The sequence below is a fragment of the Rhinolophus ferrumequinum genome, chromosome 17 (genome assembly GCF_004115265.2).
Source record: "Rhinolophus ferrumequinum isolate MPI-CBG mRhiFer1 chromosome 17, mRhiFer1_v1.p, whole genome shotgun sequence".
In the NCBI taxonomy this organism is placed as follows: Eukaryota; Metazoa; Chordata; class Mammalia; order Chiroptera; family Rhinolophidae; genus Rhinolophus; species Rhinolophus ferrumequinum.
Genome location: NC_046300.1, coordinates 18,048,433 through 18,067,767, shown reverse-complemented (window position 1 = coordinate 18,067,767; position 19,335 = coordinate 18,048,433). Strand labels below are relative to the sequence as shown.

General features: G+C 39.3%; 1 protein-coding gene across 3 annotated transcripts in view; it reads left to right on the top strand.

Moving 5' to 3' along the window:
- The window catches only part of CNOT10 (CCR4-NOT transcription complex subunit 10), a 56,311-nt gene extending 37,309 nt beyond the window's left edge, over positions 1–19,002 (top strand). For all 3 annotated transcript variants that reach the window (XM_033133001.1, XM_033133002.1, XM_033133003.1), the window contains 6 exons: positions 10,559–10,672; positions 13,380–13,510; positions 14,084–14,119; positions 14,310–14,437; positions 17,567–17,642; positions 18,567–19,002. In XM_033133001.1, the coding sequence (XP_032988892.1) occupies positions 10,559–10,672; positions 13,380–13,510; positions 14,084–14,119; positions 14,310–14,437; positions 17,567–17,642; positions 18,567–18,718 (637 nt within the window). In that variant the 3' untranslated portion in view covers positions 18,719–19,002. The remainder of the gene's footprint in view (positions 1–10,558; positions 10,673–13,379; positions 13,511–14,083; positions 14,120–14,309; positions 14,438–17,566; positions 17,643–18,566) is intronic.
- The last annotated feature ends 333 nt before the right edge of the window (positions 19,003–19,335 follow it).

Below are 19,335 nucleotides of genomic sequence, written 5' to 3'. Positions count from 1 at the left end.
TCTCTTGATGGCATCATTTTCTCTTGTGCTTGATTTATTCTCACTCAAGTTGTTTTGTACAGTAACATGCTGTACAGGCTTGTAACCTAGGAGATCAAGCTGTACCATACAGCCTAGGTGTGTAGTAAGCTGTACCACCTAGGTGTGTGTAAGCACATTCTGTGATGGTCACACAACGAAATCGCCTTACGATGCATTTCTCAGAACATATCCCTGTGTTAAGCTTCGCGTGACTGTAGCACAAAAAGTTACATGGTGTAAAATAAATCTTGTCCCATCCCAGTTCTGTTTCCTCTCCCCTGACGTACAACCACTGACCATTTTTTGTCAGTGGGGGGTACCAAAAAAATGTATACACATGACTTGTATTTATCTTTTGTTACCGGTATATATTGAGTATTACAATTTTTTTTTTTTTTTAAATATTGGGGAAGGGGAGCAAGACTTTATTGGGGAACAGTGTGCACTTCCAGGACTTTTTTCCAAGTCAAGTTGTTGTCCTTTCAATCTTAGTTGTGGAGGGTGCCGTTCAGCTTCAAGTTGTTGTCCATTTAGTCTTAGCTGTGGAGGGCGAAGCTCTCAACTCCAGGTCCAGTTGCCGTTTTCTAGTTGCAGGGGGCACAGCCCACCATCCCTTGCGGGAGTCGAACCGGCAACCTTGTGGTTGAGAGGATGCGCTCCAACCAACTGAGCCATCTGGGATCTCAGATGGCAGCTCAGCTCAAGGTGCCGTATTCAATCTTAGTTGCAGGGGGCAGAGCCCACCATCCCTTGTGGGACTCAAGGAGTTTAACCAGCAACCTTGTGGTTGAGAACGCACTGGCCCATGTGGGAATCGAACCGGCAGACTTCGGAGTTAGGAGCGGGGAGCTCCAACCGCCTGAGCCACTGGGCCAGCCTGAGTATTACAATTTTAATAAGTTTTTTTCCTTTCTTAAAATGCGTATACATTTTTTTTGGCACCCTCTGTATGTTCTTCCGGTGAGATTTCCTGTGCCTATTCCAGCATATGTATTTATGGTGGGGTTTCTATTACACTAGCAATCGCATAGTGTCCACACTGCTCTGTACCTTACTTTCCCATTGGACAACACTGTATATCTTTAGAGATTGCTTGACATCGATACAAATCTCTGATTCATTCTTTCTAATGGGTGCATAGAATCCCATTATATGAATATTACGTAATTTATGTAACATTGCTTTATATTTAGCTGTTTATGTTTCAGTCTTTGCTATTACAAATCATGCTGCAGCGGATATCGTTTTACACAATTTTTAAGGGGAAGCCTTAATGAATGAAGGTATTTGAAACCATTTTTAAACTTGATTTAATTTGTTTTTAAACTTGATTTAATTTTTACAGATGTATTTGAATGAGTACTAATTTTAGGATTGCTTAATTTATGCATGCAATTTAAGAAGTATATTATCCCATAATCGTTGAACAGCTGCAGAGTTGTGTTAATTAACTTTATATTCTGAAAAATGACATGAAAGAGAAGGGTATGTGCAGCGTGGCATAACTTCTCAGAGTGTTGTACTTTTCATGGCATAACTCTTTGCTTTCCACATGTCCTAGTAGGCAGATTAGTGAGTTTCAGAGAAAATAAAATTATTTCCCCATTTTTGTGGAAAGGGGCAAAGGATCTCCATAGGGAATTCCATTATCATAAAGTGAGGCGAAGATGGGTTCGCTGGTATATATTAACCTTTTTGTCTTATGGAGCAGATGGGAGAAAGGAAATGGAACAAGATGGAAGGAGCCTTAGGGTAGGTTTATAAAAAAAAGTGCTATGCAAGACAGTAGCAACGGTGATGTGGAGACAAATGGTGCAGGGGGAAGGAGTCGTAAAAGATCTGTGTCGTAATTTTTAAAGCTATAAAAGCTCACAATGCTGTTGGGTGTGTTAAAGGGCAGCTCTGTGGCAAGGGCCAGCTGTCCCCTATAGAAGGAAGGAGCTGAGCACATTGATTCTTTGAAGATTGGGGACTTCATAGCAATTGCGTCTGTTTCTGACCTGAATTCTTTTATGTGATTGGAAATATGTGTGGTTAGTACATAGTTTCCTTTTTATGGACTATTATATTTGACCCCGTGTGCTCTATAATACCCAAGACACCGATGCAAAACCTCATTTCCTATTTCCAGCATAACTACTATGCAGTAAATTATCATGACTGTTCTGATGGCCGCTTCTCACGGAATGGGCTCACAGCCTCTTGAATATTTTCAGTTTTTTTCATGTGTACATAAATGAAGGTGGTGCCAAAAAAATATTCATTCTAACCAGGTTACAAGTATGTTTCCAGAAGGCAGATGACACCTGAAGCAATTGGGAAATTTTGTATTAAAATCAAGGTAGGTTTCAGAAAAATATTCTCCTAATTAAAACAGAAATTTGTCCCCAAATCAGGAAAATGTCTCAGAAATTAAATAGTTTAAGTCTGAGGCTCAGATTAACTTGGAGGTACTGATTTAATGAATCACGAAAGGTGTATGTGTGTGTGTGTTTTATATAATGACACTGTTAGAATATTGCTTCAGTTGCTGAACCACTCAGCTCTGCAAAGCCATCAGTTTCATTCACGTGCGAGTATTCTGCAGCCTTGAATTAAATAAGTGCTCTGATTTTGAGTTTTTAAAATAAAGGTGGTTTTATTTCTAGGTATTTACACAAGAGAAATGAGAACTTGTCCACACAAGAATTTCATAGCAGCTTTACTCATGAGAGAAAAAAAACTAGATACAGCCCAGGTATCCATTAATAGGAGCATGGATACCTAAATTGTAGTCACTCTATATATCAGGATACTAGTTAATTATAAAAAGGAACCCAAGTCAACATGTTTTGCATCTCATTTTGTGTTTCTTTCACTTAGTGTAAGGTACATACAGTATAATTCCTTTATACCATTTGTGTGACAAGCAAAACTATACAAAAATAATTTATATTGATAGAAATCAGAACACTGGTTGGGAAATTAACTGGAAGGAATCATTCTAAGGTGACAGAAATGTTCTGTATTGAGTTGGTGGTTACATATATATATATATTCAAACTCATCAAATTGTACACTTAAAATGATGTCTTTTAATGTATATAAATTACACCTCACTTAAAATTTTTAAGGTATTTTGAAATTTTACAAAATTAATACAATTCTAAATATATCCTTTTGGGAAATATAATTTAACCACTAACGACTGAAAAATGGTCAGTTTCCTTTACATATTATTTCTGAGGTGGCATGGCATTGAAAATTGGTTTCTTAAACCGCCTTCCCCCCCCAAAAAAAAGAAAACTCCTCTGCTTGTATTAAACATGTATTTCTCAGATTCTAAGGCTGCAGTCAGTTGTCAGTACCAGATCTATTCATCACACGTGGCTGCTGAACACATGTGGCTGGTATAAGGTGTGCTGTTTAAGTGTGTGATACTGGATTTCAAAACTTCCTCCCCCCAAATTGTAAAATACTTCAGTCATTTTTATATTGATTATATGTTAAAATATTTTGACATACTGGATTAATGTAAATATATAAATTAATTTTGCCTGTTTCTTTTGACATTTTTTGATTGTACCTACTAGAAGATTTAAAATTACACTTAATGGCTGCAGTTGTATTTCTGTTAGAGAGTGCTGCTCTGAGGTTTTAGAGCTATGTTTGAAGTGTTTGTATTTGTTGATACACGGTTTCTACAAATGTGTGATATTGATACTATGCCAGTTTCCTCACATGCCACAAATTTTAGCTGAATTGCTCTTCATAAAAACATTTGTCTTTAACAGGCCTGATGTCCAAATGAATCTTAGAATGTAGACGCTTGTACAGGATTGATAGTTTGGCCATATGTTTTGATTTAATTATTAATGTTGCATGCATTTGGAGATAATGATTTTCTTATACCGTGATTGATTTTAAGGGTGTACTGTTAAGATTTTATTTTTTTAAAACAGTCAAACGTTTATTGACTTGTCTACTGATACCTTCTATTTTTAAAACAGTTTTATGGAGATATAAAGTGTACAACCAGTGGTTTTTAGTGTATTCACAGATAGGTGCCACCACCACTACAGTCAACTTTAGAACATTTTCGTCACCTCAGAAAGAAACCCTGTACCTTTTAAGTGTCACTCCTTTGCCCCTAGTCCCCGGTCCTAATTAATCTACTTTCTCTATAGATTTTCCTGTTTTAGACTTTTATGTGAATAGAATCATGTAATATGTGGGCTTTTAAGACTGGCTTCTTTTATTTAGAATAATGTTTTCAACGTTCATCCAAGTTGTAGCATGTATCATATTTTAAATAATATTTCATTGTATGTGTGTATATATACACACACACACACACACACCACATTTTGTTTATTTCATTCATTGATGGATGTTTGGATTGTTTCCATCTTTAGGCTGTTATGAACAATACTGTTACAAACATTCATATACAAGTTTTTCTGTACGCATGTTTTTATTTTTCTTGGGTGTATACCTAGAAGTAGAATTGCTGGGTCATATGGTAAATCTGTTTAATTATTTAAGGAATTGTCAGACTTTTTCAAAGTGGCTGTACCATTTTACTCCTACCAGCAGTGTATGAAGCTTCCAGTTTCTTCAAATCCTCACCAGCACTGTTTATTGGCCATCTTTTTTATTGTAGTGGTTATGAAATGGTTATCTCCTTGTAGCTTTGATTTGCATTTCCTTGAAGACTAATGATGTAAGGAATCTTTTCAATTACTTATTAGGCATTTGTGTATTTAGCTTCCTTAGAGAAATGTTTATTCAAATCCTTTGCCTATTTTTTAATTGGGTTATTTATACTTTTGTTATTGAGTTGTAAGAGTTCTTTATTCTAGATAGAAGACCCTTATCAGGTATATGATTTGCAAATAGTTTCTCCCATTCTCTGGACTGTCTTTAGACTTCCTTATTTTTATTATTTTTTTTAAGTTTTATTTATTTTAAGTGTGTTTTTCCAGGACCCATCAGCTCCAAGTCAAGTAGTTGTTTCAATCTAGTTGTGGAGGGCGCAGCTCACAGTGGCCCATGTCGGGATCAAACCAGCAACCTTGTTGTTAAGAGCACCGCACTCTAACCAGCTGAGCTATCCAGCCGCCCCGTCTTTAGACTTTTTTGAAGGTGTTTTTGAATCACAGAAGTTTTTCATTTTGATGCAGTTCAGTTTATGTATTTTTTCTTTATTTGTGCTTTTCATGTTATATCTAAGAATCCTTTACAAATCCAAGGTAATGAGGGTTTACACCGATGTTTTCTTCTAAGACTTTTATACTTTTAATGCTTACATTTAGGTCTTTGATCTATTTTGAGTTAATTTTTAGATATTGTATGAGGTAAGGGCTCAACTTAATTCTTTTATATACTGTTACCTTATTAGTAATAAAGAAATATGTTCATAGGATTAATGCGGGACTACATATTAACTTTCATGGTTGCGTTGTACTTAACTGTCATGGATATGTCCTGAGTCTTCCATGTTACTTATTCTATAGGACATCTTCGTTGTTCACTCTCTAAGGTTATGATAGTAGCAGAACTTTCAATTTCTAAAACTAAAATGGAGGCTGCTCTAGAATCTGGAAGAGTGTAGCAGAACTGGTAAAGGGTAGGAAATAATGTTGAAGCCAACATGGAAAATGTCTGTATGAGAAATTAAAATCAAAGCGTACAAATAATGAAATTTCGATTTGTCTTTTTTTTAATAGGCTTAAAATGGATCAAAGGAAATGTTCAGACCAAATTTAATTAAGCCCAGTTAAGTTATTCCACAAATATAAATTATGAAACCTTAATTATTTAGTTCATTTAGACTCTGATGTGACACTCAGTAAATTATTTCCCATTCAGTTAAAAGGGACCTCCCGTGGCCCAATGTTTATAAAGTAAGATGAATATAACCAATGGTTGATAACATTATAGACAGTTTTAGTGTACTTAAGGAATCATATATCTTTTGGTACCGTGTTTCCCCGAAAATAAGACCTAGCTGGACAACCAGCTCTAATGTGTCTTTTGGAGCAAAACTTAATATAAGACCTGGCCTTACTTTACTATTTTATTTATAGTTAAAAAAAAGACCTGGTCTTATCGAATATAAGAACGGGTCTTATATTAATATTTGCTCCAAAAGATGCATTAGGCTGATTATCCAGCTAGGTCTTATTTTCGAAGAAACATGGTATTAGTCTAGTGGTTCTGTTGTAGCTCGTGAGACATACCTAAACCAGGGTTATTATTAGCCAATAATCTTTTGAATATACTGTTGTACTTGTTAGAGACCTAGTCCCATTTCAGTCTTACAACTGAATGTAGTCCTACTAAAACATGTCTGTCTAATAATAAACTCTACCATAGAAGGAACCTGCTTGTATGACATGTTATCAGCAGTTTGTTTTCACACTGGCATGATTCACATCTGCGTCTCAGGATTTCATTTAGATGAACTGGTGATCAGATTGATCACAGGCCAGGGTTAGAATAATTCTTCAGTGGTCTGCCACTCTGTGGAAACCCCACGAGGCCTCTGCTGACATTGAACAAATCATTTAAGCCCTCTGGGCCTTACTTTTCTCTTCTGTCAAATAAGTAAATTGGATTGGGTGATGTTAAGGGCCTGACCATGTATGAAATGCCACGTCTGTGACTTTATGCATTTTATTTGCTGCCTGGGGTAGGACTGGGTTCTCTGAGATGCTAGATTTACTTAAAGAGAAAAACTTTTTCACCTTCTTTGTGCTGGGCTTGTTTGTGTTGGGTTTGGGTGTGTTTGTCAGATTCTTTTTGCACAGAACTGTTATTAGAAAGCAAAACATTTTCAGAAGATATGAAGTGAAAAACTTACTAATTTAACTTTACATTTTCTTAAGAGTTGAAAGTTGACAACTTTAACGTTTTCTAGATGGTTATAGATAAATGAAAACAGCTTGAGGGGTTTTTTTTTTTGTTGTTTTTTTTTAATCCAGTCTCATATTCAGTTTGTTGGAAGAAATTCCCTTATTGGATTTTTGCAGCCAGTTTTTCAAATAATGTTTGCTATGATACTGCTTTGTAAATTTATTTTCTTTTGACAATTGGTGACTTTCTAAATTTACCTGTTTTAACCTCTTTTAATAAGGGTTAAACTATTTCAATTCTTGGTTTAAATTTATTTAATTAACAGAATATTTGGCTTGACACATTTTAATGGCCAATCTTGTATAGCTTGTTGCTGTAATTTGGTGCTTTAAGGAAAGTTGTTTGGGGTCTTTTGTGTTTTTCTTTTTTCCTTCTTTGTCTTTTTCATTTCCAAGGGTTGGTGTTCTGTGTCCCTAGAGCCAGCTCCTCCAGCATGTGGAGGAGGGAGTGTGGGTTGTGTCAGATCTTCCACTGCAGCGTGGGGGGATAGAAGGTAATGTGGCTCTTCCCTTGAGGTATAGTTCTTCCAGTCTGCTGAACTGTCAGATCCACTGAGTGGTTGATAAAGCAGATTGGACAGTGACTCGAGGAAGTAGTGGGACGGGTGGGGTGGGGGTGTCAGTATTTTAAATAGCAACTATCAACAGTAGAGTGATTTTTCCAGGGGCTTAGTAGATAAAGCCATGCATCTTTCTAGTGTTCAGTCTGTGAGAATTACCATGTTTCCCTGAAAGTAAGACCTAGCCGGACAGTCAGCTCTAATGCGTCTTTTGGAGAAAAAATTAATATAAGACCTGATCTTATTTTACTATAACATAAGACCGGGTCTTATATGATATGATATGATATGATATGATGTAATACTGGGTCTTATGTTAATTTTTGCTCCAAAAGATGCGTTAGAGCTGATTGTCCAGCTAGGTCTTATTTTGGGGGAAATACTGTATGCAGAGTGCAGGATAGTTTTCGAAAAAGAAAATGAGGATGAGTGAGAGGGTGATGAGAAGTGAGCTGGGGTAAATTGTAAGGCACTAAGGGAAGAGGAACATAAATGTTAGTCTGGGTTTCCTGCAGTGAAACTTGCTTAATCCCAATGTTTCTTGATTAGAATGCCAGCCTTAAAGTTTTGCGTTCACATATTTAAATATTTTTTTTTTTATAGGAGGAGTGTTTTATTAGCATCTTTTACCCTGCTGTGATTGGATATGGTGTCTTATGGGGAAAGAGACAGAAGTTTAGGAAAACAGATTTTTACCTTGTACATAATTATACTTTGAACTTCCCGGGACACAGAATCATGGTGCAGATCTTACATGACTGATTTCTGGACCCAAAGTGGGCTTGACAGTGGACTAGAGCAGTAATAGCCCCCCTACTGTCGGGAGAGGCCAGGGCAGGCTTTTCCCAGCCTGCCTGAGGTAAGCCTTGTCCTGGACTCGAGGACGAAGAGTGCTCAGGGTGACGCCCGTCCTGTGAGCCAGGAAGGAGTCCACTTGGTCAGCTAGGTGGCCTGCCAACAGGACATGGGGCTGCTGCCCGGAGAAGTCAGTTGAAAACCTGGAAAACTGGTCTTCAGCCAATACCTATTAAACACCTATTGCAGATGGTGAGAAATTGCTCTGGTCTTTGTGTAGGAAACAAAAGATGTGGGCTTCTGCTTTTAAGGAGCTTATGTATTTCCTCCATCTTTGGCAAAGTCATAAATGAAAATGGATATTAAACTTTGTGGTTGTCATTCATTATAGGCCCTGAGTTGATGGTCTTCTTGGGCCTCTGGAAACCTGATATTGGGCTTTAAAAGTCTTTTTTTCGTAAGCAGTACATACCTGGCTGATCAGTAAATGTACATTGCCATTTTAAAATAAGCCAAAACAGGAAATTAAATTACCCTAATCTCACTACCTGGAACTAACCACTGAAGTGCTTCTGAAAATGGGAGCTAACTAGCCAGTGCCTCCCTCCTTTGGGCCTGTGAGTCTCCTGTCAGGGCCAGAACCCACCCCAGGCCATGGCCACAGGTTGGTCTTGCTGGTAAAAGCAGCTCTTGGAGATACAGGGGAATTGGCAGTGGGCCTGTCAGGAAGATCCCTTTGGAAATGACACTACCTGCCTGCCCTTAGCATTGCTCTTCTATGAACAGGGTTCAGATCTGAAATGATGTGCTCAGCAACAGAATTTAAACTTCCGATGTTTGCTCCCTTGTTAAAAAGACAGGTGAGAGCACATGTGTATGCACAGTTACGTACATATTAGGAAAATCATATCAGAATCTTTCTACCTTATCTTTAGGCTGATCTCTTGAATTCACCGAGAAGCAGTATCACAGAATAGGAAGAGCAGTGACTGGGAGTCTGCAGGATTGAATGTTAGCCTGACTAATCACACACTGTAAGCTAGAGAAGAGTACATTTAATTACTTTGAATTGCAGTTTCTACATTAATAAAACGAGGAACCGCATGACGCAATGTTTTCAGTCTAACCGTTGTAGCCTAAGGCCATAAAATCTCTCGTTCCTTTTGTCTTCTCTGGGGTCAGTCTACTTTTCTGTATTGTTAGAAGCTGAGGGGCTGTTTTTCCTTTCGTGGATAATTTCCTAAGGTTCCAGCAACCAGGAGTGAGCCAGTGAAGAGGAAACAGCAGAGTACTTCTAACCTGGCCGCGCTCTGCTTTTACTAGAAGAGCCATTTCTAGTCGAGGATTTCAGTGTTAGAAAACGCTGATGATATGATGGGTCATATTCTTCCTTAGACTGAAATTACAGTCCAAATACACTTAATGATATACATATGTATTGTAATTTGTAAACATAACTCAAAACCCTGTATCTAAGTCAGGTCATTTGTGGCCGGCCATTCAGACCTCATTTCTATTTGACAAGGGTTTATTTTAAGATTGCTTTGTGGAGTGGTTGTTTAACATTCAAGTGATCTATTAGTGTCAAGTCTTTAGCTAGACCTATTTTTTAAATGAGCTGCCCGTTAAGCAGAAAACCAAATAGAAATTTAAGTTTCCAACCCAACTTAGCAAAATCAGTGTAATTTAAATTTTTTACCTTCCCATGTATTTTATTCAGCCTGGTTTTTTTCTTGAATATTCATTTAAGATAATAGTACCTAGGTGACTGAAATTCTTTTAGTTATTCTTGATACTGTTGCTTAGCAAGAACTACAGGCTTCTTAATAGGCTCAGAGAAGAACACTGCAGTAGCTAAGTTAAATGGATTTTTTGTAAGTTAATTGTGTTTCTTCGCAAAATCACAAAGATGTGTAGAAAGAATAACGTATGCTTCTATAGCTTTATTTCTAGGATGTTTAAAAAAATGTCCTACAGGAGTAAGTTCTCACTAGGCTATTAACCTCATTATTTTTTGAAAGGCTAAATGTATAACTCCATTTAGTTGAGATGGGCGTCAATTGGATGGAAGCTAAATATGACTCAGATAAACAGCTACACTGTGCTTCAGATGGTAGTTTTATACACATCATCCTAATTCTTAACCATTAATATTGTGGCTCCTCTCTTTTTTCCTGGTGTCCAGATTGTCACAGTTACAATTAGGGCATTCTTTCCTATTTGACAAATACAACCATTGTCAATTTTGTAATTCAGGTTTTCAGCCCTTTCTTTTTTGTGTTCCAGATGCTCTATACTGGCCTGTAGTGCTTACGTGGCCCTGGCTCTGGGTGATAACCTTATGGCTTTGAATCATGCAGATAAACTTCTTCAGCAGCCCAAGCTGTCAGGATCCCTTAAGTAAGTGCGACTCGCCCTTTGTGTCCCTGGTTTGTCTTGTGTAGAGGTTTTCAGTTTGGGTGCATGTTGCTTCTCTTTACTCCCCCAGTGGAATATATGTTATGTAGGGAAAGCAACTGATTGAAAAATGTCTTAATTTGGTAATTTTGTGTTTGACAGTGACATTTTTGCACTTGTTGCGCCTCAGGATGAATGGAGATGGCATTTGCTGCACTCAGCATTAGGAGGCAGAAACTTGGAACTCAGTGGGGTCCGCTGCTAGGTTTCACTAGAACACGTCACTGGAACATGTCACATGTTAGTCACAGCATAAGAGGGGTCCTCAGAAGACTCACATTAGAAAAGGAGTTTGGTCATCATGATAAATCTGCTTTGAGGAATGCAATTTCAATCGACAAAAAAAGAATTTTTAAATATTTTTTCAAACTGCTGTACCATTTCCTGAGTACATGAATTTTATCCAAACTCTCCAGATACCTCTTCGATATTAATGTCACTGTCATTCCAAAATTTTCAAAAGCACATCATCTTGTCTTTTATGGAATCGAATAATTTGCAGCATGCTTTGAATCTTTTTATCATGCTGATGATAGAAATTTTATCCAAAGCCACAGATACTCTGCATAATATGAAACAGGTTTTTTTTTTTTTTTCATCCATCCTGTGGGCATATCTTTATACTCAAAATCTCCAAAATAAAACTATGTACTCTTTTGCCTTTTAGTGGTATTTGTTTATAATACGCAGTGCTTAGAATAGTGAGATCATACTCTGAGGAATGATTCTGTAAATGTTTAATTATTTTTGTCTTTTAAAAGAAAAGTATTACTTTATATAAGCATCTAAAATGAACATTGATTAAGGCTGTTTCAGGCCAGCGTTCCCAAACATACCTTGTGCATCCAGTAACATAAGAGACTGTCACAATTCAAATATTAGGGAGCTCCCCTTTGAGAACAACTTGTCCAGTATTCAGGCCTGGGTGTGGTGACCCTGAGTTCCACTTCAGGGCAGTTGGGTTGCTTCTCAGGCGCCTTCCATCCTCACCACTGTCCTGCCCTGTGAAACACCATTCGGGAGCTGCAGCCGCTGCCGCTACTGGCCTTGCAGTGTTCAGATTGTGGTGTGCATGACCATTATGAGAGCAGTGTTTTGTTTTTCTTTTTAACAAAAATGAAACATAAATTCTTGCTGCTTTTTTTAATCCTTTGGTTGACATCGTGATTACTATTCTTAAATAATCCCATGTAGATTCTTTACCTGGCATTTGTTGGATGGTATTTAACTTCATCCCTCCAAATGTCAAAAGAAACGAAATTCCCAGGTTAGGGGTGATTTCTTAGCCTCCTTCTGAGGGATCGGTCAAGCCATGTCTGGTAATTTCCTTTTTAATTTTCTTAAGGAACCTATCCTAAGCATTGGTTTCTTAATCTGCCTTCTCACTGAGGATAAGCAGGGCATTTGGAAGCCTAGATACCTTAGCAGCTTTATCCCACTGCCTTCTATCTTCTATACACCTAGTCAAGGATACCTGGGCTTTGGGTGTCATGAATGCGTTCTCATTTGTTTAAAAAAAATTTTGTTTTTATAAATTCACAGAAAACAATTTGAAGTAGTTCTTTTAATTCATGTGTTTGTATTTTGTGATCATTGGTTTGTGGATATTGCTTTAATGAAATCTTTAAAATATATCAAAATATACTTTCAGTTACTGATTTTTATTTTAATGTCATTTCTGGTAGGGTGTTTGATAGGAGAGCAAAGTAAGATGTTATTGCAGTCTCAGCTAGTTAGAACAAAGAAAGAAATTGCTTAATAAAGAGCTTTGGAGTGGTTAATATGCATAAATCCCAGAAAATGTTTAAATTGAAAAGAGCCTAAGATTTGAGGACCCAAGATCCATGTGGACACTCAGTTGTGTCAGGCTAGCCAAAGATGAGTCCTGAGTTGGCCCTTTCAAAGGAGGAGTTAGATATTGGCTTGTGTAGATGAGACCTAGCTTTGAGCCCAAGAAGGCAAGGTCGCAGGGGAGCAGTGGGTGTGCTCTGCCCAGGACACTGTCTGGTACAAAGAGGCATCTGTGGGGGAGTGAGAATATTGATTGGATGTAGGAAAGTGGGACCAAATTGTGGAGAGCTTTAAATCTATGAAAGTTTTGTTCTTGTGCAGAAAGAGTCATTAAGATTTTGAGCTAGGTTGTAATATGTCTAAGTCTGTTTTAATTTTGAAAAATCAATCAGGTGATCATGAGAAAAAGGGCTTAGAGACTGGAAGAAGCAGGCTATTGGAAGCCAGAAGGATGCATGTCTGCCCAGGGCCCGTGGGCATAAAATCGCTGAAGACTCTGATTCTGAGGCCCTGCTTGGTGGGCATCCTTCCTTGAACCGGCCTCTTACCTTAGACCCTCATTACCTTCTTTTGTTAATGTTATTTTCTATAGAAATAGAATAGCATAAATTGACCAATTTTGAAGTGCTTTCTTAATTAATATGTGTAATTTGTTCCAACTTACTACTAATATAAAAATGACCATGGTATATTTTAAGGTAGTTTTAAAGAGATAAAATTTAAGTGATCCTTAATCGATCCATTTATAAACTTAGGTTTCAAATCAAGGACTTGAAACATATGAAACATACACCAAATCTTACACACCAGGTATTGTTGTGATGACCTACTTTTTAGTTTGGAATCTCTTTCATTCTAGGTTTTTGGGCCATTTATACGCTGCGGAAGCCCTCATCTCTTTGGACAGAATATCTGATGCCATTACGCACTTGAACCCGGAGAACGTCACTGATGTTTCCTTAGGGGTCTCATCAAACGAGCAGGACCAAGGTCAGTGAGGACACATTTGATCGGAACTGGTCACCATTTCCACTGCCTTCCTGTTGTATCGCAGGATGTGTGGAAATTTAAGGGCACAGTTGTGAAGGGAAGGAAGTTTTAGGTTGGCTGTCTGCATTTTTGGCTGTACTTACATTGTAGTAATTGTTTGCTGAGTAGACCTAGCAGTTGATTACCACATGCTCTAAATTCTCATGTTTGAAAGGCTGATTGATAGTGTTAGAACAATTCATTTTGATTCTTATACTGTATTTTTCTCTTTGGAGGGATTCCACAATCCAGAGGAAAAGCAAAATACTTCATTCAAAAGTTAGCTTTAAATCATGGCTAAGTTTTTTTTTTGAAGGACTGAGACTGGCATTCACTTTATTCAAGGTTATTTCTCGGGCATAAGATGGTAGGTGGTGGTAGCATTCTGCTTTTTAATAGAACCTTTTCACTACAAGAAAAGTAAATACTGTGACAGTTGCCTTGATACTAGATTTCCATTTCATAAAGAAAATTAGGTTTTTAGAATATATACTCTGTTGTCCTGTCTCAGATTTATTTTCATGTCTTTTGTAGGATCAGACAAAGGAGAAAATGAAGCAATGGAATCCTGTAAGTGAGAAGTTTTGTAAATACTTAAGTAGCCTGGCCAGCGTCCCAAAGATTTAGACGTGAGCCTTCTGTGTCCTTCATTTGTCAGCCTGAGGAGCAGTGCTGCGCTTTTTCGAGGAGGCCGTGGATTGGGTTGCTCCCTTGCCCTTGGCCCAGCCTCTTCACCAGTGTCTCTGCTCTTTCTCCCCAGCTGGGAAGCGGGCTCCCCAGTGCTACCCCAGTTCCGTCAACTCTGCCAGGACCGTGATGCTATTCAACCTTGGCAGCGCCTACTGCCTAAGGAGCGAGTATGACAAAGCCCGAAAGTGTCTGCATCAGGTGAGGCTGGAAAGGGCGGTGCCAGATCCTCTTAACAAGCAGCCAGCAAAGGGTGTGGAGTTTGGGTTTTGTTGTTTTGTTTGAGACTCCTGGTCAGTTGGTTAAACATTGCAATATTACTTTTCCAAGTTTAAAAATATCCTTGCGAGGTAAACAACTGATCAGTATTGCAAATGAACCTACGCATTTAATGGCGAGTTTTTTCTGATGATTTTAACAATTAAAATTTCAAAAGATTGGAAGCCATCTAAATAAGGGACTACTTAAATAAATAATGGTGCATCCATATAACTGAACACAATGCAGCTATCCACAACGTATTAAGTGAAAAGAGCAAGATGTAAAACAGTTTCTGTATAATCCTGTATATACATAAAGGATCACTGAAACTGCTAACACTGGTTTCAGGGGTGGCAGGATAAGTACTCTGCAGCTAGAACACTAAAATGGGAGGCTTTTCACTAGATACTCCTATACTTTTTAATTTTGAGTTGTGTGAATCTATATCTATTTGGAAAGTTACAAATACAGCTTTCAGAAAGATGGAGTTCAGAAAGCCAATACCAAATAAACTCCACATACTGACAATGTATAACTAACAAAATAGACCTCAGAATTCAACCATCATTAGCAGGTCTCAAGGAAAATTCTGATGGGGCTTCTTTAGGTCACGTGCCCATCCCTGGACCAGTCAGGGCAGGGATCCTAACCTGCAGTGGGTCACACGTCCCGTTGTGGGTAGCCCCAGAGGGGTTTCACAGAATCGTAAAGGGGTGACTCCTCCAAAGGATATTAATCCGCAGTGATCAGTAGAGCGCTCCCCGCTGTGCTCAGCTGTGGGAATAAGTAAGTGGGCATGACAGAGCCCTGCCCCCGCGGGCTCACAGTTAGGAGACACCTTCCTAAAAGGGGAATCGCAAGGTCAGAGGTGGTACAGAGTTTAAGGGCTTCTAATACAGAAAGTTTGTACCAGAGGGCACGTTCACCTGCAGCACATGAGAGAGCCCACAGCCCCATATGCTTGTCAGAGTAACTGAAATTGAAATTAAGCCTATTCTCAGGAGATAGGGTAGCTTCTGGAAATCTCCCTCCTATGAAGGCCACCGTGTGTCTCGCAGTGATGAAGCTTACGCTGTGGAAAATAACCAGGAGTGATGTTTACTCAACTTAGTGGCATCTGGTCAGCATTTCTGATCCAAATCAGAAGAGTTAAGTGATGGACTATCAAGGGAAAGACATATGATAATTATCTAGGAGTTGAGTTAGCTGGGTAAGAGTTTAAATGTTTCGCTGTTCTCAGTGGCAAGGCGAGGGTGTTTAACAGCTCTTCTGAAAGTGCTCGTGGACTCCAATGACTGTAGCAAACAAGGCTTTTGCTCTAAAGTTACAGCGTGGACGGCCTAGCTCAGGACCTGGTACAGCAGGTGGCCATGGCGGCTGCCACTCCGGGAGAGACAGATGGGGTCAGTCCTGGTTCGGAGCTGAAGGGGGTTTTGTTTTGGTCCCCTGGTTTTTAGGTTAATCCAGTGGCTGGACCTTTGTTAATTGGGAGGCCTACCCTGCCTGGGAGGGCAGAATAATGATGTATAGGCTTGGAAAGGGCTCCCAAGTAGATGTTTGAGAGCTTGTCTGCCCACCGCTCACCATTCTGAACAGCCAGTAAGCAAAATACCATGAAGTCTCATAATAGAAAAAGCTGCAGGCTGTGGTCAATGCAGAGAACAATAAGTAACATGTGTTAAGTAGCCACTTGGAGGGAAAAAATGGAGATTTTAATATTCACAAAATGCTGTAAAGGTGATCTTGCCTGTATAAAGTTAGGCCCAGAAGTATAAAATCGCGTTTTCTGAACTGAGTTGTTATACCTCACAGATGTGGTGAGAGGAATAAAAAGTTCCCTGCTTCATTCATGAGGAACTTAGGAGTATGTGCTCTAGTCTGTCAGATTTCTTCTAATGCTGCGAGGAACTGACCTTGGGCAAGTGTTTGGTCCCCCAGACCTCTCCTGCATTCACACCTCGGCCTGCAGTGCCCTTTCTCCCCATTTTCTGCCTATCAGCTATCGGCCCTGCAAGGACCAAGCAGGCTTCCCTTGCCCCAAAACTCTCTGCAGAAAGAAACTCTTTTTTCTCTCTCTCCATGTTCACAGTACTTGCCCTTTCCTCTCCCCCTAGCACTTTGGTCAATTTGTGTGGATTATTGTTAGTTGTTTGCGTGCTTGTTTATTATCAGGGTAAGTCTCCGTCTTACCCCGCACCCACCTCTGATCAATCAGTATTTGTAAAAGGACACTTTCTGGTTTGGAAGCATGAGCACCTCCAACTGGAAGCGGGGTTGGGGGAGAGACATGATTTAAAAGTAAGGTGAGGAAATAAACCTGGAACCTCAGCACCGTTGACCAAATCAGTCCAGGTTTCCTTTTCTTGGGACTGTCAGAGAGAAACTGCTGACTGGTGATTGGCTCTCAGACCTAGGAAAGGATAGCATGTTGCCTAAACAAATTATTTTATTTTATTTGACTGAATTGTACTGTTTTAGTCCTTAGAATGGAGACATTTACTAGTCGTACTTTTTTCCCGTATCGCCAACCTTTTAAGTTTCAATTCTTATTACCCACATTGGGAACTTGCAGGTTACAATACTGAGTTGTTACTTAGGAAGATGAACGGGTTACAGATTTTAATACAAGTGCAGCGGTATCTATGGAGGAAAGCCCCCGGCAGATGTGGATGGATGATTGGAGTGTAGAATCAGCAGTGTCTGACAATCCATCTCATAAACGGAATATAGCCAGGAGACAGGAAGAACCCCAGGCCGGTGAAAACCAAAAGGGAAGAAGTCTTTCCCCGTGAAGAACTCATTGTGGAGGGAAAATAAATATTTAGCTAAAAATCACGTGTTTAGTTTCGTTGGTAGGGCTCAAGGCAAAGAGGGCTGAGGGCCATCAGAGCAGAATTGCAGTGGTCCCTAGAGGTCATGTGGGAAGGAACTGGACTAAGTTGGCTAACTTGGCATTAGTAGGCTGACATACTCTGTAGTTTTCTGTTTCTTTGTTTGTTTGTTTTGTGGCATTACTTGGAGTTTGTAAGCTGTTGGGTTTCATGGGTATCTTTTTTGTTTTGAGCAAAGGCGGCTTCAATGATTCATCCTAAAGAGGTGCCGCCTGAAGCCATCTTACTGGCAGTCTACCTCGAACTGCAGAACGGTACGTAACTCTTCTCTCTTCTTCAAAGAGCCCAAGAGTTTTGGTGTTAGCTTTTTCTCTTCAAAATTGAAACTTTGCCTTCCTTGAAGATATTACCCATCAAGTTCTAAATAAAAGTGTGGCTGGGAAGTTTTTGGTATCTTACCAATTCCTACTTCTTGCAAGTTAAGCATATTTCCTTCTATCTGTGAAAATGTAGACTAGCATAATTTCTGACAATTACAATTAATTCCTACTAATTAACCTTTTGCTTAGGCAGCCAAATGACTACTTGAGAACATGAGTCAGAATGCCAGTTGCTCTGAGTTGTGCACTGGAGTGTTTTGAACACAGATGTCATTAATGAGTTTTACAGTAAGCCAGTTCTTGCTGAGAAATATTTGTCCAAACCTGAATCCAGCATATACTTCTGGGGCATATACAGCCTCCAGGATGTGGCTTACTGGAAGAAAGGCTACGGGCCTACATAAGGGGTAGCATGAAGAGATGTGATTGAATGGGAGAAATTAGAAGAGACAGAAATAGTAAGAGTTGAAAGTCATACCTTCTTGTGGCTTGTGGGAATCCTTACAAGGCTCCCCCTTGGAGCTAAAGAAGGGGCGATAAGTGTCTGGCTCCCAGCAGGCCTTGGTTTCCTGAAAGGCGTGATTAGGTTTAGTGCACGTTTCTAGATCCCTTCCGTGCATTCTCCCTGTAGACAAGTTCTCAGCCTGAGCTCTACCTTAAGATCACTGCGGAGCTTTTAAAAGTCCTGTTGCCCAGGTCACACCCTAGATGGAGGCGGTCTGTGATTCCAGTGTGTAGGGAAGGCTGTGACCACACCCTTCTAGATCGTCTTTGAGCTCCCTTGCAGGATTCTGATGGCTTGCTTTGTATGTGGTGGTGTTGCTGTAAGCTTTTTTTTAATGGGAGGTGTTTTTGTAGGTAATACCCAGCTGGCCTTACAGATCATCAAAAGGAATCAGCTGCTCCCTACAGTGAAAACACTCTCTGAAATGAGAAAGAAGCCAGTGTTTCAGCCTGTCCACCCGATCCAGCCCATCCAAATGCCGGCTTTCACTGTACAGAGAAAGTGATATTTTGCTCTTGGAAAACTTATCTGAGACCCAGGGGAGTATTTATGGACCTTTTTTAGTTGTATCACAGCAAAATGAATAAAAGACAGATGACGAAAAGGGTGCTAGTTTTGAAGACACAATTTAAAATGATTCTAACTCCTGATTTTTTTGCCGGAAGCTTACTTAAAATTAGGGATTCACAAACTCATTTTCATCTATTTTTCTTTAATCTTTGCTAGACTATTAATTTTGAGCCATTATGTATCTGTGTCACAGGCAATTAAAACATGGTCATATCAGAACAGTCTTACATAATATATTTTGTCTTTCTTGCAACTGTTATTTTGGCATCTGAGATTTAGTGTTCACGTTTTAAAACAGAGAACATCAGCAGTAGATGTGTAGCCCAGAAGCTGACCCGGAGGCAGAGCGGAGAAATTGATGTGCTTTATGCCTAGTTGTGACTGAAAGGACCAGAAAATGTGTAATAAAACCCATAGGGCTAGGTAGGAATCAGTTTGCTTAAAAATTACACATGAAGACAAACAGGGTTTCGGGCGCTGGTTGTGGGGCACCCCCCCCCAGGCCCTTATGCAGAAGGACAGATTTTGGAGTCTGTTAGTGGGAGCTCAAGG